The sequence below is a fragment of the Calliphora vicina genome, chromosome 3 (assembly GCF_958450345.1).
Source record: "Calliphora vicina chromosome 3, idCalVici1.1, whole genome shotgun sequence".
NCBI classification, from domain to species: Eukaryota; Metazoa; Arthropoda; class Insecta; order Diptera; family Calliphoridae; genus Calliphora; species Calliphora vicina.
This window is the reverse complement of record NC_088782.1, coordinates 97,529,522-97,543,439: the sequence shown is the minus strand read 5'-3', so window position 1 is coordinate 97,543,439 and position 13,918 is coordinate 97,529,522. Positions and strand designations below refer to the sequence as shown.

Here is a 13,918-nt window from a genome sequence, read left to right as displayed (position 1 = left end):
AGTGTCACTAATTTATTAAATTATCGGTGCGTATTAATAATAAATATAAATTTTAAACATATTTATAAAAATAACGATATTTGTGATATATCACAAAAGTGCTAAATTTTAATGAGTGTGATAAGAGAGAGAGAGAGAGCATTTACTTGTTGCCAACTTAATCTGGGTTTCATCTATGTTCTTTGAATAGAACATATTTCAAAATATGTGTTATCTTTTAAGACATTCTATGAGTTGCCAACTACATATTATGAAAATGTTAACCATGTCTATACTTGACAAATATGTATATATTTATCACAACATTGTCTGAGCTAAAGCTCTCTGACATGTATTACAAATTCAGCTGAATAAATTATATTTACAAAAACATTAAAGTACCTGATTCAAAATACATATTAGGAAATAATTAAAAATAATACTTAAATGAAGGTACATACCAAAACATTTTTATACCTCCCTGTCGACTTTGGTTTTTTGAAAATTACATATTCACTATAACATCTAAAATTCCATTAATTTTTAAAAGCCAATTAAAAGAAATCTAATTAATAAATATTTACATTTACTTAAAAAGATTTCGTTTTTTTCCATTCGTTTTGGTATAACGAACGCAGCTTACAAAACGTGCTTTAAATACAACATATTTACATTTTTTTACAGACTTACTTAGGTTTGTATATAATACACTTTAACTTAGGCGTTACACTTCCTAAATACAATATATAGACACATTTTATATGCACATTGTTAGTCACAGTATCTGGTATCTCTTGCACACATTCACATTTTCCGTAAAATGTTTGTAAATTACAAAAGTCCGGTTTTGCTCTCAAAGTCCTCCACCAAAGAAAAGTATGAAAAAAAAGTTAACAAGTCATAATGATGTAGTAGGTTAAGTCGAAAGTTTAGTGCCCTAATTCACTGATAGGGTCTTAAATGAAAATGTAATTAAATCGAAAAATTTGAATTATTAGCGATTGGGCTATTTCGTTAAAACAATGTATTAATAAAGACGAACTCTGTTGCCATTTCAAAATGCAATTGCTTCCTAATTTCAGATTCTATTATTTGTGGGAAACCACAAATCAGATCTGTGAGAATATCTTTATTGAAAATTTCATGTCATTATGCCGCCGATAGTTCAACCGCACAGTCTTGACACTCCATCAATTTGTTCCCTCAGCGAACAATTTCTTTTCTGCACATGAATTTGTCTCGTATGGACAACTCTTGTCGATGTTATGTTCTTCTTTGAACAACCTATTCAGAACATTAGTTCGCACTACGATGTCTGTCATCAAATGTAATTTGTACACAAAAGTAGCCCCATTTTAAAGAATTTCCTCACCCCCTGTCTTGACAATGCATTAATTTGTTCACTCAGCGAACAATTTCTTGTCTCATATTAATTTTTCTAGTGAGGACAACTCTTTGTCGATGTTATGTTATTTTTCGAACAACGTTCTCAGCTGATTTTTCAGTTGAAAGTTTAAATAGTTATTGAATTTTGCCACAGAGGAGAAAGTTAGCACGATTAAAGTTCATTGGGATCCATCAATAGGAAGTTTAACATTCATCTGTCTATTGATTGATCCCAATGAATTTTAATCGTGCTAATGTTCTTCTTCTTCACATTGTCAACTGCACATTTAACATTCGGTATCGCCGAACTAAGCAATGGATATCCTTATTTATTCCCGAAATATATAATGATACTGTAAATTAGGAATATTATAGCCAAATTTCATATAAATATTATAATTATTAAATGTCAGAACTTCGAATTAATTAATAAAATTTATAGAATGTCACCTTTCATTCCATAAATCCATTCTTAATATTTAATTTTTTAGATTCATTCCAAAGCCTTTGTTTAAACTGAATTAATTTTAAAGTTAATTAATAACAGCATTTATTCAAACTTTGAATGATTAAATTTTTGTTAAATCAAATCATTTACAAAATTAATTGAAAAAATTGTCTTAATTCTTTTTGTACTAGAATTGAATTGAAGAAAAATTTAATCATTTAATAAATTTTTGAAGCTATCCATAACAAAGGATTTGAAGAAGAAATTTAAAGAAATTCAATAAGAAATCTATAAATAATGAATTCACTATTTAAATTTTCATACGAAAAACCCCAAATAAATTATAATAAGCGGTCTATTATTGCCGAGATATAAGCAAAAAACTGTAAAAACTTTTTCACTGTTTTTTGGTGTAAAAATAGAGTTCTAACATGTTTTCTATGTATTTTCGTCAGTTTTAAATTCCCGAATAAAAATCCCGGGAATCAGGTAGTGAAAAATTTACAAATTTCCCGGGATAAAAACCCTAGTTACAACCCTTGATCTGTTTTTGCGGTCATTCAAGTGCAGGAATCTCCAAACAGGGACATAGTTTCCTTAGCGTATTGATACATAACATCGTTTCATAGTATCTTACTAGTATGATAATACGCATTTTTGATCAACATTGAAATATGGATTATTGAATAAATTTATTAAGAGCAAAGTGAAATTTAGTTAAGTATTATGAATTTATTGTATATTTTATATTAAATTAAGTTATTTTTTTCGATAATTCCTGGTTTAGTGGGTCGCGCAAAACATTGCATAACGAAAAAAACTTTAAAGTTTTGAAAAGAGGGATAATCCTATCCAGATATTCAAATATATATTAAATGGTATTGGATACAAAGAAAAATATAAAATTGGGACTATAAACGGAAAACAGAACCTCAGGATGATCCAAATATCCTTAGACATTAGTTAGCGATATGACTGTAAGGAGAAGATTTCTAGATAGGAACTTGACAGCCGGAAGTCCAAGACAAAAGCCACTACTTACAAAAATACATAATGGTACTCGTTTGTCAAAAACCTAACTCTTGAAACAACAAAATACATGCTAGTCAATGTATTTTGTTGTTGTATTCTTTATGTTAGTATGTTAGTGATCATAAATTCGCGAAATATCATTTTAAAAATGTAACTAAACCAAATTAAGAAACCCTGGAAGAAGTGTATCCCACTAAATGGTAAATAGGTATGTACCTTAAAAGGTACCAAAATGTTTAATTCAGCTCATACATATTAATACGATTTTTTTGTCTTAAGTTGTTGTTGATGGTCTTTTACTGTTTACAGTGATCTCAAATGTTGTTTTCTTTTCAACTGGAACTCTTACATTAAATTAAACCAACTACAAAAACAACAATAATAACGAAAGCTCAAATCAAAATAAATATGAAGGAGAAAATAGCAACACTCAAACAAAACAACAACAAATGTAAACGCCACCTCAATATGTGTATTTTTAAGTATTGCCAACTCAACAGCCAAATAACCAACCAGTAATGCTTACATACATATGTAAGTAGTAGCGGTAGTAGTTTTGTAAACATTTAAACTAAACGAAAAAAAAACCTGTTGCGTGTGAAATGTGCAACATGCATCAACCTCGTGATCATCAATAAACATACAATATTGATAATGTATACACAACATTGTCACACAAACACCAATCATATAAAGCTAAAGTTAAAAAAAACGCTGAATTTTTTTGTATATATTACTTTAGCTTTAATTTAAATGGTACGTGTAGCTGTTAAACAAAAAAAACAAAATATCAAGAAGTAAATGTGAATAAAGTTAACAATAAAAATAACTTTATGTCTACAAATAAGTACATGTAAACCACCCGAAATGTAACAAAAAAAAAACAAAAAGAACCGGCATTTTATTTTAAAACCAACTGAACTTAACGGACAAAAATTTGCACAAATGCATTTAATTGGCAGCGAAAAAAAACGTTTGTTAATAATTTATGGGTCTGAGTAAAAATAATAATAAAAAGAATTTGGTAAATTATTAGCGCAAAGACAAATTCCAGAATGCACAAGAAACAGCATGATTAAATGTTTAAAATTATTAACGACAAACACCAAACGCCCCAACATAAAGTAGGGAAACTGGAAATACTCGTACGAGTGGTGACTCAAAACGTGTTTTCGATATTATGCAAAAATTCAATTATATTAAAAATAGAACAAACAATTGTTGTTAACAAAAAAAACAGTTGTTGGGAATAGCACAGATAATAAACAATAGCAGTAAACATTAAATAACTACAGCATTAAACACTTAAATAGAAAATATCTATTCTCTGGCTTTAGGGCACTGCTATACGTTCAATAGATATTGTGATATTTGGATCGCAATCTGGATTTCAGAATATTAGGCAATTCTGCGATCCATTAATACTGCATGCTAAACGTTCAATATATATCGCTCAATAAATATTTAATTCCACTGTGAATTAAATACAAATTTGTACTTGATCGCGGTCAATATACATACAGATTTTGATATTGCAATTAAAAGATGTTTTGACAAATATTTCGACTAACCTTTATATTACTTAATTCGCATTAACTTTTTTCTTTTTGGTCGATAAAATCAACTATTTGCAGGATGGAATGTGCTATTGGAATGTGGAATGTGCTATTTTGAAAGTCCCTTAGCATATTGTGAATTGGTTACGAAATGCAACATAAACTCATTCGTATTGAATTCAAATAGCTAAAAAACATAACCCCCTGTCTATACCTGATAAATTTGTATCATGATAAACGTCAAAATGGTTGTCAAGATAAAAGTTATCAGGTATAGTCTCCATTTATTAGTATTATTGCTTCGTTATGACAAAATTGTTAGTGCTTTTGCTCAGACAACTTTGACTTGACAACAAACGTCATTAATTGTTATGATAAATATTTGTCAAGTATAGACAGGGGGTAAATTTCTTCATGTTCCTCTTAGTGAGGAAAACGTATCGATGTAATTTTTTGGTAATTTTTTAAAATAGAGGCCTTTTTGTGTGAAAATTAAATTTGGTATCAGACATCGCTGTGCAAATAAATGTTCTGACAACGTTCGAACAAGAACCTAACATCTATAAGAGATGTCCACACGACAAAAGTTCATCTGTTAATGACATACAATCTATTATTTTTTTTGGTCAGAAAGTTACATACCTCAACCGTAATTTATTTACATATTAATAAAATTAAACATTTAGCTTCTAAAAAGCTGACCACAGCTATATATAGCCACAAAAATTAATCACATTTTGTTGTGAAACAATTTATTTTATATGTATATATATGGACAAAATTAAACGCCACTTAAATCTCTTAATAGTGTACAAGGTTTAATTTGTTAAATTAGGTGGCTACAGAAGCCATTAATTTAGGTTCATTAATAATAGAGTTAACAATCATAAAAGCATTACCAGTTTTTGATTGGTATAATTTTAAAAACTATTAAGCTATTATATTTTAAAATAATTTTAAATAAGTCAGGATGATTTCAAAACTTGTTTTAATAATGATAGATTTATTTTTAAATTATTTAAAAAAAATATTAAAATAAAACTTTAGTTTATTTGAAGACAAATAGCATTTAATATTTGATAATGCATATTCTGTTTATTAATAATATGATTTAAAAAATGCATTTTACCTGTAAAAAGGTTCAATATCATTATTTGAAAAATATCAACAAATTTATCATATGTATAATTATAATACGTTTTATAATTATATGTAAAATACATATTTTTAATAAAAATTTCCTGCAAGTCATTTTACTTTTAAAGCTATTTCTCAATTTTCATTTTGTGTAATAAATAATCTATTTGATACCCTGACAATTATGCTAAAATATGGTAATGTGAACTGCCTAAATGTCTTGTTTAATTTCAGTTTTTATTTCTTTCATTCCACTGTGAATTAAATACAAATTTGTACCTCATTAACATGAAATAATTATGACAATTTGTGGTTTTTAATATTATTTTTGGTAGCTTCTTAAATTTACATAAATTTAATATTGAATTTGTAATTTATTGCATTTTAATTTTTAAATTAAGTATTTTACTCGTAATAACAATTAAATGAAATTTACATTATTTAGATAATTGATATTGTTGAGTTTTTAATATAAATTTCTTAGTAGAAAATTACATACATAAACAAAAATACGTGTTTTTAATAAAAATTCCCTGCGAGTAAATATTAATTTATAATATTTCTGAGACTCTGACAGTTATGTATAAATATGTTACTGTGAACACCCTTAATGACTTGTTGAATTTCAATTTTCGTTTCTTTGTTTTTGGTAAGTTTTACTGTGATTTACATAAATTTAATATTGAATTTTTAATTCATTGCATTTAAATTATTTAATTAAAAATTTTACTCTTAATAACAATTAATTGAAATTTATATTATTTTATTATTGTTATTGTTGCTTTTTTTAAATAAAGTTAATTGAAATTTATATGGTTATTGTTCTATCTAACCAATTTGTATGGCATGATTTCTTTTTTTTTCTTTTTTGTGTTTATATTTTGACAGCTGATCAGTTTTTTCACTCAATATGATATATTTATTTTTAGTTAAAATATGTATGCAGTTACACCCACGAAAATAAGAAAAACATTTTTTTTGATATAAAAATATTGCAAACAATCGACATAACAACCAACCACCCTTTTGCCATTCGTTGTATGCCGACATGTTTATTTTTGTTTGCAAACAAATGGGTATTATGATCATACGATCATTAAAAAAAAATTATTTTCAATACATATTGCATATTCTGAGTATATAATTTATTAAAAATTATCAAAGAAATACATAGACTGCATAATATAAAAAAAAATTATTAAATTCGAAATTCAATTTTTTTTTTAATTATTGAAAATAAAATTAAAATTGTAATATTTCCAACAGTTTTCAAATAATATTAAATAAATAAAAATTTCGTTTTGTTTTGTTTTTGTAACCCTGTATTGTGTCTACATTTAAGAGTGGACGACAACTCTGTGTTGACGTTTATCAGTGTTGCCGTTTGGTTATATTTTCTGTAACAGTTATAACTAAATTTGAATCCTGTTTGATTCCTAAATAAATTTGTATAGTCTTTATTTATTATTTTATTGTTCAAAATTTGATTTGATGATGTTGGCATTGTATTGCTCAAAATAATTGGTTAGTTAGGTGCTTCGTCAACACATGCCAGGTACTATTTTGCAATAAACTTATGTTCATCAAGATCAATTATTGTAATATTTACCTGATGTAAATAATTACATAAGTTTAAATCAGTTTTTTTTTATATTTACATTACTTAGAGCCATTTAAAATTATATATAAAAAACACGTGCAACCTCTCAACATATAGTCGCCTTTCACACCTTATGTCTTCTCTTGTTGTTTTTTATTTAAAATATTTTTCTAACTACGCCGTAAACAAAATTCCCGAAAAAAACATATAGAAAATAAGCAAAAACAACTTTCTTAAATTAAATTAATTGAAATGAATTGAGAAGAATCAAAAAACCACCTTGAGACCTCTTCAAAATATAAAAAGAAAACAACAACAATTTAGATGGCGCACGACCAGAACCCCCCAAAAGCACGATTCTATGCAATTTCGAAATGTTAATTATGATGGTGGCTATGTTGGTGTTGGTAGATGGTAATGCTCGATATTTTTATAAAATGAATAACAATGTCAATGACCATTTTTTTCCCATTATTATTTATATCAATATTTATGTAGAAACAGACCAGATGATATGTTGTTGTTCCAAGGGGAGCTTCTATATGAACACAAATAAATATGTACATATATAATTTGTTTAAATTTAAAATTTGATATCGTATGATTGTTTATATTGTATGCGAGTAAAATTAAATATATATTTCTTTTAACCTCTACAAATATTTATATGCATTTTTTTGATAATAATTTAGAAAACAATAAAAATTTATTAAATAAAGTAGAATTGATAAGCCAGGTTTATTTTGTTCATGGGGGATTTATTAGGATTTTTCAATCAATATGCACCTAGAAAACATTATCTTTTCAATTCAAGGTTAATTACTGTGTTTAATTTGAAATTAATGTTTCTGTTATTCTTTTGTACTTTTAGCCGTGCCCGCAAGAAAGTTATATTTGCCGATGATGAGGGTCTATCACTTACCCAGATTCGTGTCATGTCGGAGCCCTCAAATGTGCCACCCTATTGGAGTACGAAATTTTTGGAACAAATCACCCAGGGTTTGGTAACACCCCATCCTGCCGATCAGTGGACGGTCGATTTCAAACAACCTGCCTCAGATTATTTAGCTTTTAGGTAAGAATTACACAATATTATATTCTACACTTCGAAACAATTTTTAATTAAATTTTCAAATTCAAATTAAATATATTATTATAACCATTATATTAATGTATTCAGCACTAGTACTTCAAACGTATTGAATTCATTTTTTTGAGAATTCATTCGTTATAAAATTAATTCTTTATTGAATCATTCGTGTTTTTTTTAACTCAGATCCATTACAAAATAGCTTAATAAAAATTTACTGAATTATTCAATGTTTCTTCAATTCGAATTTATTACAAATATTACAATTTTTTCAATTCATTTTGTATTTTAATTTAAAAAAGAATTAACAAAAATTTAACCATTCTGTTATGAATTGTTTCAACAATAAATTAATTATATTCAAATAACAAGCTAGGTTAGATTTTAGTGAAGTAAGCTCAAATTTAATTAATCAATTCAAAGCTCTAATTATACTACAAATCTAGTAGAATTTAAATTATGAATTTAGTTTTAAAATAAATAACAATTAAGAGCTAGTTTTTGGGTTACAGATAGGGTTTTTAATTTCCCGACCTTTTTTGATTCCCGGGAATCGGAAAAATTTTTCTATAATTTTTATATAATAATACTGTAAATTAGGAATATTATAGCCAAATTTCATATAAAAACTTAGTGTTGTAATTATTAAATATCAGAGCTTCGAATTAATTATTAAAATTTGAGCTTAATTCACTAAAATCTTAATCCGTAATTAAAAAATGTCAGCTTTTTATTCCATAAATCCATTCCTAATTAATTTTTTAGATTCATTCCAAAGCCTTTGTTTAAACTGAATTAATTTTAAAGTTAATTAATAACAGAATTTATTCAAACTTTGAATGATTAAATTTTAGTTAAATCAAATCATTTACAAAATTAATTGAAAAAATTGTCTTAAACCTTTTTGTACAAGATTTTAATTGTAGAAAAATTTAATCATTTAATAAATTTTTGAAGCTATTTTGTTATGGATTTGAAGAAGAAATTTAAAGAAATTAGAATGATTCAATAAGAAATAAATTCTATAAATAATGAATTCTCTTTTTAAATTTACATACGAAAAACCCCAAATATATAATAACAATATTGGTCTATTATTGCCAAGATATAAGCAAAAAACTGTAAAAAACTTTTCACTGTTTTTTGGTGAAAAAAACTGAGTTGTAACTTGTTTTCTATGTATTTTCGTCAGTTTTTAATTCGCGACTAAATATCCCGGGAATCGGGTAGTGAAAAATTGTCAAAATTTCCGGGAAATTTGTGCCGTGAATTCCCGGGATAAAAACCCGGGATTCCTTGTTTAAACCTAGTTTAAACTAAAATTTAATATCCTTATTTCGCTTTCACTAATTCTTTTCATTTAAACTCTTTTCCTTATAGACAAACTATCGAGAGTGACTATGTTTCCTTGGAAAATGTTATTGTCAAAGATGAAGAATCCATAGTCGTTGGTACGGTAAAGGTTAAAAACATCTCTTTTCAAAAAGAGGTAATTGTACGTGTTACCTGGGATGACTGGAAGAGCCAACAGGATATATTTTGTACCTACAATAAAGCTTATGGTCCTGCCACCTGTGCCCATGTCATATTCGATACTTTCTCCTTCAAAATCACCTTACCACCCTCTTCCAAACGCTTGGAATTCTGCATCTGCTTCCGAGCCGATACCCAAGAATTCTGGGACAATAATAAGGGCTTAAATTATACCATCAGCAAAAGATCGCCCTTCTACTATAATGCCTTATCACCCTACGATAAGAATTCGTCATCTACATTGAAAAATTCCAGCTCGTGTCAAAGTCAAATGAGGTCTGCCCTAACAGAAGCCCTTAACAATACCACAAATGATTCCAAAAACAATTGGCATCATGAGCCCAGTCCCTACTGGTAGAATAGTGAACAAAACCCTAATAAGGTTTTCAACATTTGAGGTTATAATATTTATTTATCAATTTTATGTATAAAGTCTCAAAGAAGCTTTAAAGCTTTTTGGGGCTTTTATTAACATAAAAAAAGCTATAAAGAAAACAAACAATACAAAATAGGTACATAATGTATATTTAGCAACTGCCTGCTAAGGGGATGTTGTTTGGGGCTCCATAAAAAAACCAAAACTATATAAGGTCTAAGGGTTTTGAATCAGTCATAACCTAAATAAAAAAAATGGCTCAAGAATGTAAAGAAGAGGACTGTTAATCAAAAAACAATAACAAGTTTAAAAAAGCCAACATTTAAAATTAAATAAAATTAAACAAAGACATTCAGAAATACTACTGAAATCCCTAAATTAAAGAAAATCTAAAGGGATTTAAACTGTTTTTTAAAAAAATATATATTTACAAGGGCAATTACAAGAGGAATATTTAATCAACTGAAATTATAGGAAACCAATATCAAAATTATTAAATGCCAAAGTTTAACGGTAAAAATCAGGCTTTAAAGTATTAGTATCAAATGTAAACTCTGAGAAAAGCTTTATAAACTGAATAAAGAGAGAGTAAGAAAGAGATAAAGATATTCCCTTATAATACGAAACGTTTGCCAAACAGATTACATGTCTCCCAAGCGATTTCAATCGCCATTTTTTTAAATACAAATATTTAGCTTAATTTCAGGTCAATGTTGCCGAAATTATGTTAATTATTTGTTAAGATTTTAAAATGATTTAAAGGAGCGGTGAAATGTTGGCAAAATCTTTTTTAATTTTGCTTTAAAAATGTTAAAACTACTGTTAATAACAAATAAATTTACGGTCTGTAGCTTGAATGCTGATTTGAGTTTCACTAACTCGAATTCTTTGGGAAAGATGACTCGAACGAAAAAATTAACATATTCATACAAAATTCGGTTTCTCAGTCGAACAAATGTTTTCATTCGTTTTTCGTGAGAGTTCGATGAACAGGCCATTAAAAGAAATTTTGAAGTTCAGAAATTTGATTCGAAATATTTTGTAATAAGGAAATACATATGAAAGTGTTGTAAATGCTTAAATATGATTCAGAAATTTTAAACATTGTAATAATTTAGAATATAAAGGGGTTTATTTAATAAATCCTAATAATTTAAAATTTTTTTGTTTTCAATACAAATAAAGAATTAAATAAAAGCCAGTATTTGAAGGTGTTTTATAAATAATTGAATTTGTATTGAAAACAAAAAAAATATTTGAGTTTTTTCTAGTTTCCGCTCTATGTATATTTTCTCTATGGTTTAGATTTTATAATTAAATTTTATAATTGTGTTTGAAAATTCTGAATTATTTGTATGTTTATCATTTTCAAAATTAATTGAATAAAATTCTAGAAGATTTCTGGTTTAGAATACTGAATTTTATTTTAAACTTATGATAACATTAAAATCTAAGTTTCTGAGCTTCTGAATTTCACGTAAATAGTATTTGTAATTTAACAAAGTAAAATATAAATCATATGTGAATTGAATTTCATAAAACTCTATTCAATTGAATGAATAATTGATGCCTAAATCCGTAAGACAAAGGGATTTAAAAAAAAATTCATTCAATTTTTAAATAATTCTATACGGAATTGTAAAAAATTATTCAATTTTAAAAATTGTTCAAATTAAAAACTATTCAATATTTATCTAAACAAAACCTTTAAATAACATCCGCAAATAAACAAGGTTTTGTCAAATACATATGTATAAAATATCGTACTATATACACCGCGAACAGTAATTAAAAAATTGAATGAAAAATTTGAATTTGATAATATTTTCTTTCACACAATTTTTTTTTTCATTATTGATCACAGTGTTTTGTGTTTCTTATTGAATCAAATGCAATAATAGGCATTACATTTTTATGAATGTCCGTTAGGTTTATAAAGCAATAATAAAATTTTTATAAAATTAAAATTAGAAACTACCGTACAGGGTAAAAAAAAAAGAAAAAAAACGGCCACAAACAATATTAAAAGAAGCAAACAAATTTTAGATTCAGTTTAAAGGTTCTGTAAATGAAATTTTAATATGTATAGCGAATGTTTTCCTAATTAAAACAAACAAACAAACATATAAAGGCGAATAATTTCGAAATGGCGAAATTTTGTCTTCCATTTTCTAATACATAACAGTGAAAACAGTCACAGGGTTGCATTTAATGAACGTGTGACAGTTGTAAACATTATTTTTAAATAAAACTACTTTTGACACATCATCTAAATATCTACATATATAATTAATAAATAAAACATAACAAAAACTAAATAATACAATATAATACATACAACATACTAAAGAAACCCCTCAAAAACTACTAATATATTTAAGGAAAATTTAAAATGACACCTTGTTAAAAAATTATATTTTGTTTTCTTATTTTTCACTTTTTATAGTTTTATGTGTTATTTTTTTCTTAAAAAAAACAACAAAAAAAATATTTGTTTCTTTTTTTCAATATCAGTGAAAAAAATTAAAATTTGCTTCAAAACCAATCAGGGATTAGGAAAAAATATTGAAAATTCTTCGAATAGTGGCCATATACAAAAGAAAAACTGTTATAAAAAAATACTTGGAACTTTTAAGACTGAAATTGTTATTGAAATCAAGAAACAAAAATATAAAAAAGAAATTATATACATACATAAATTTGATTTGATTTTATTTTTTTTAATTCTACAAAAATTTATTTAATTTAATAAGAAATCTGTAATAATGTTTGTAAATGTTTGTAACATGATTTAATGTATGCGTAAATTGTTATTCTAGTTTTGTAAATAAAATCAAAATTAAATCGCAGCAAATAATTATTAAAAAAAAAAATAAATAAAAATATGTTTAAAAAAATTTAACTATATATTTGTAGCTTAAATTTAAAATAAAATGTACTCATATGAGATAAGTGTTTATTTTTTATATTCAATAGTTTTTTTTTATTAAAAATCATTTTAACTGTAGTATATTTTTTTAGTAATTACTATTTTTTTAAACTAAGTTTTAAAGTCCTTTCTACCTATGATTTTTTAAGGACTCATAAATGCTATTATGTTAACTTTTTTTTACAATTATTGCCATTAAAAAATAAATAAAAATAATGAAAAAATATATATTTTATAAACGAAATAATTGTTGGATTTTTATTTAAAAGCTTTGTAGTTTTAAAATTGGTAAACGTTGTTACAGAATACCAGAATTTTGACCTTCATTAATATTTCGCTCTACATTTTAAATATCATCCAATTTAGTATTTTAAAATGAAACTTTTAAGTTAAAGCTTCATCCTGAACGTTTTATATGTGTTTAACTTACGTTTTTGAAGCTTTATATTTAAAATTTCAGCTCATTCGGAACATAAATTAATTTTCGGGTGATCCGAGGTGACCTACTTTGAGAAGCTACGCACTGCCCTTCATTAGCGTTAGGAAGCTGAACAAACGTAAATCAACTCGAAAACACCTCAGCTCAAACCATATGAACAATATCTCCAATAGTTCCCAAGATACCGAATTATTTCCAAAAAAAAAGGTTTCTAAACCACTGTGCAGCTGCTCAAAGTTTTAATTTTTTGATCGAAGGGAGCATTTTATTAATGAAACAAATTTTGTAAGTTAATGTATGAGATAATTCTTATTGTCATAGTTATATTGTGGAATTTTATGGGGATAATTTTTGTGAAAGATCCGAACTCTCTAGCTCCTCTCTTTTTCGAGAAAATCAAAAAAAGTCCTTTC

The 13,918-nt window shown here is 26.1% G+C and overlaps 1 protein-coding gene across 2 annotated transcripts in view; it reads left to right on the top strand.

The window, feature by feature from the left end:
- Gbs-70E (Glycogen binding subunit 70E) overlaps positions 1-13,313 on the top strand; it is a 30,151-nt gene extending 16,838 nt beyond the window's left edge. For both annotated transcript variants that reach the window (XM_065504606.1, XM_065504605.1), the window contains exons 3-4: positions 8,010-8,213; positions 9,609-13,313. In XM_065504606.1, the coding sequence (XP_065360678.1) occupies positions 8,010-8,213; positions 9,609-10,119 (715 nt within the window). In that variant the 3' untranslated portion in view covers positions 10,120-13,313. The remainder of the gene's footprint in view (positions 1-8,009; positions 8,214-9,608) is intronic.
- The last annotated feature ends 605 nt before the right edge of the window (positions 13,314-13,918 follow it).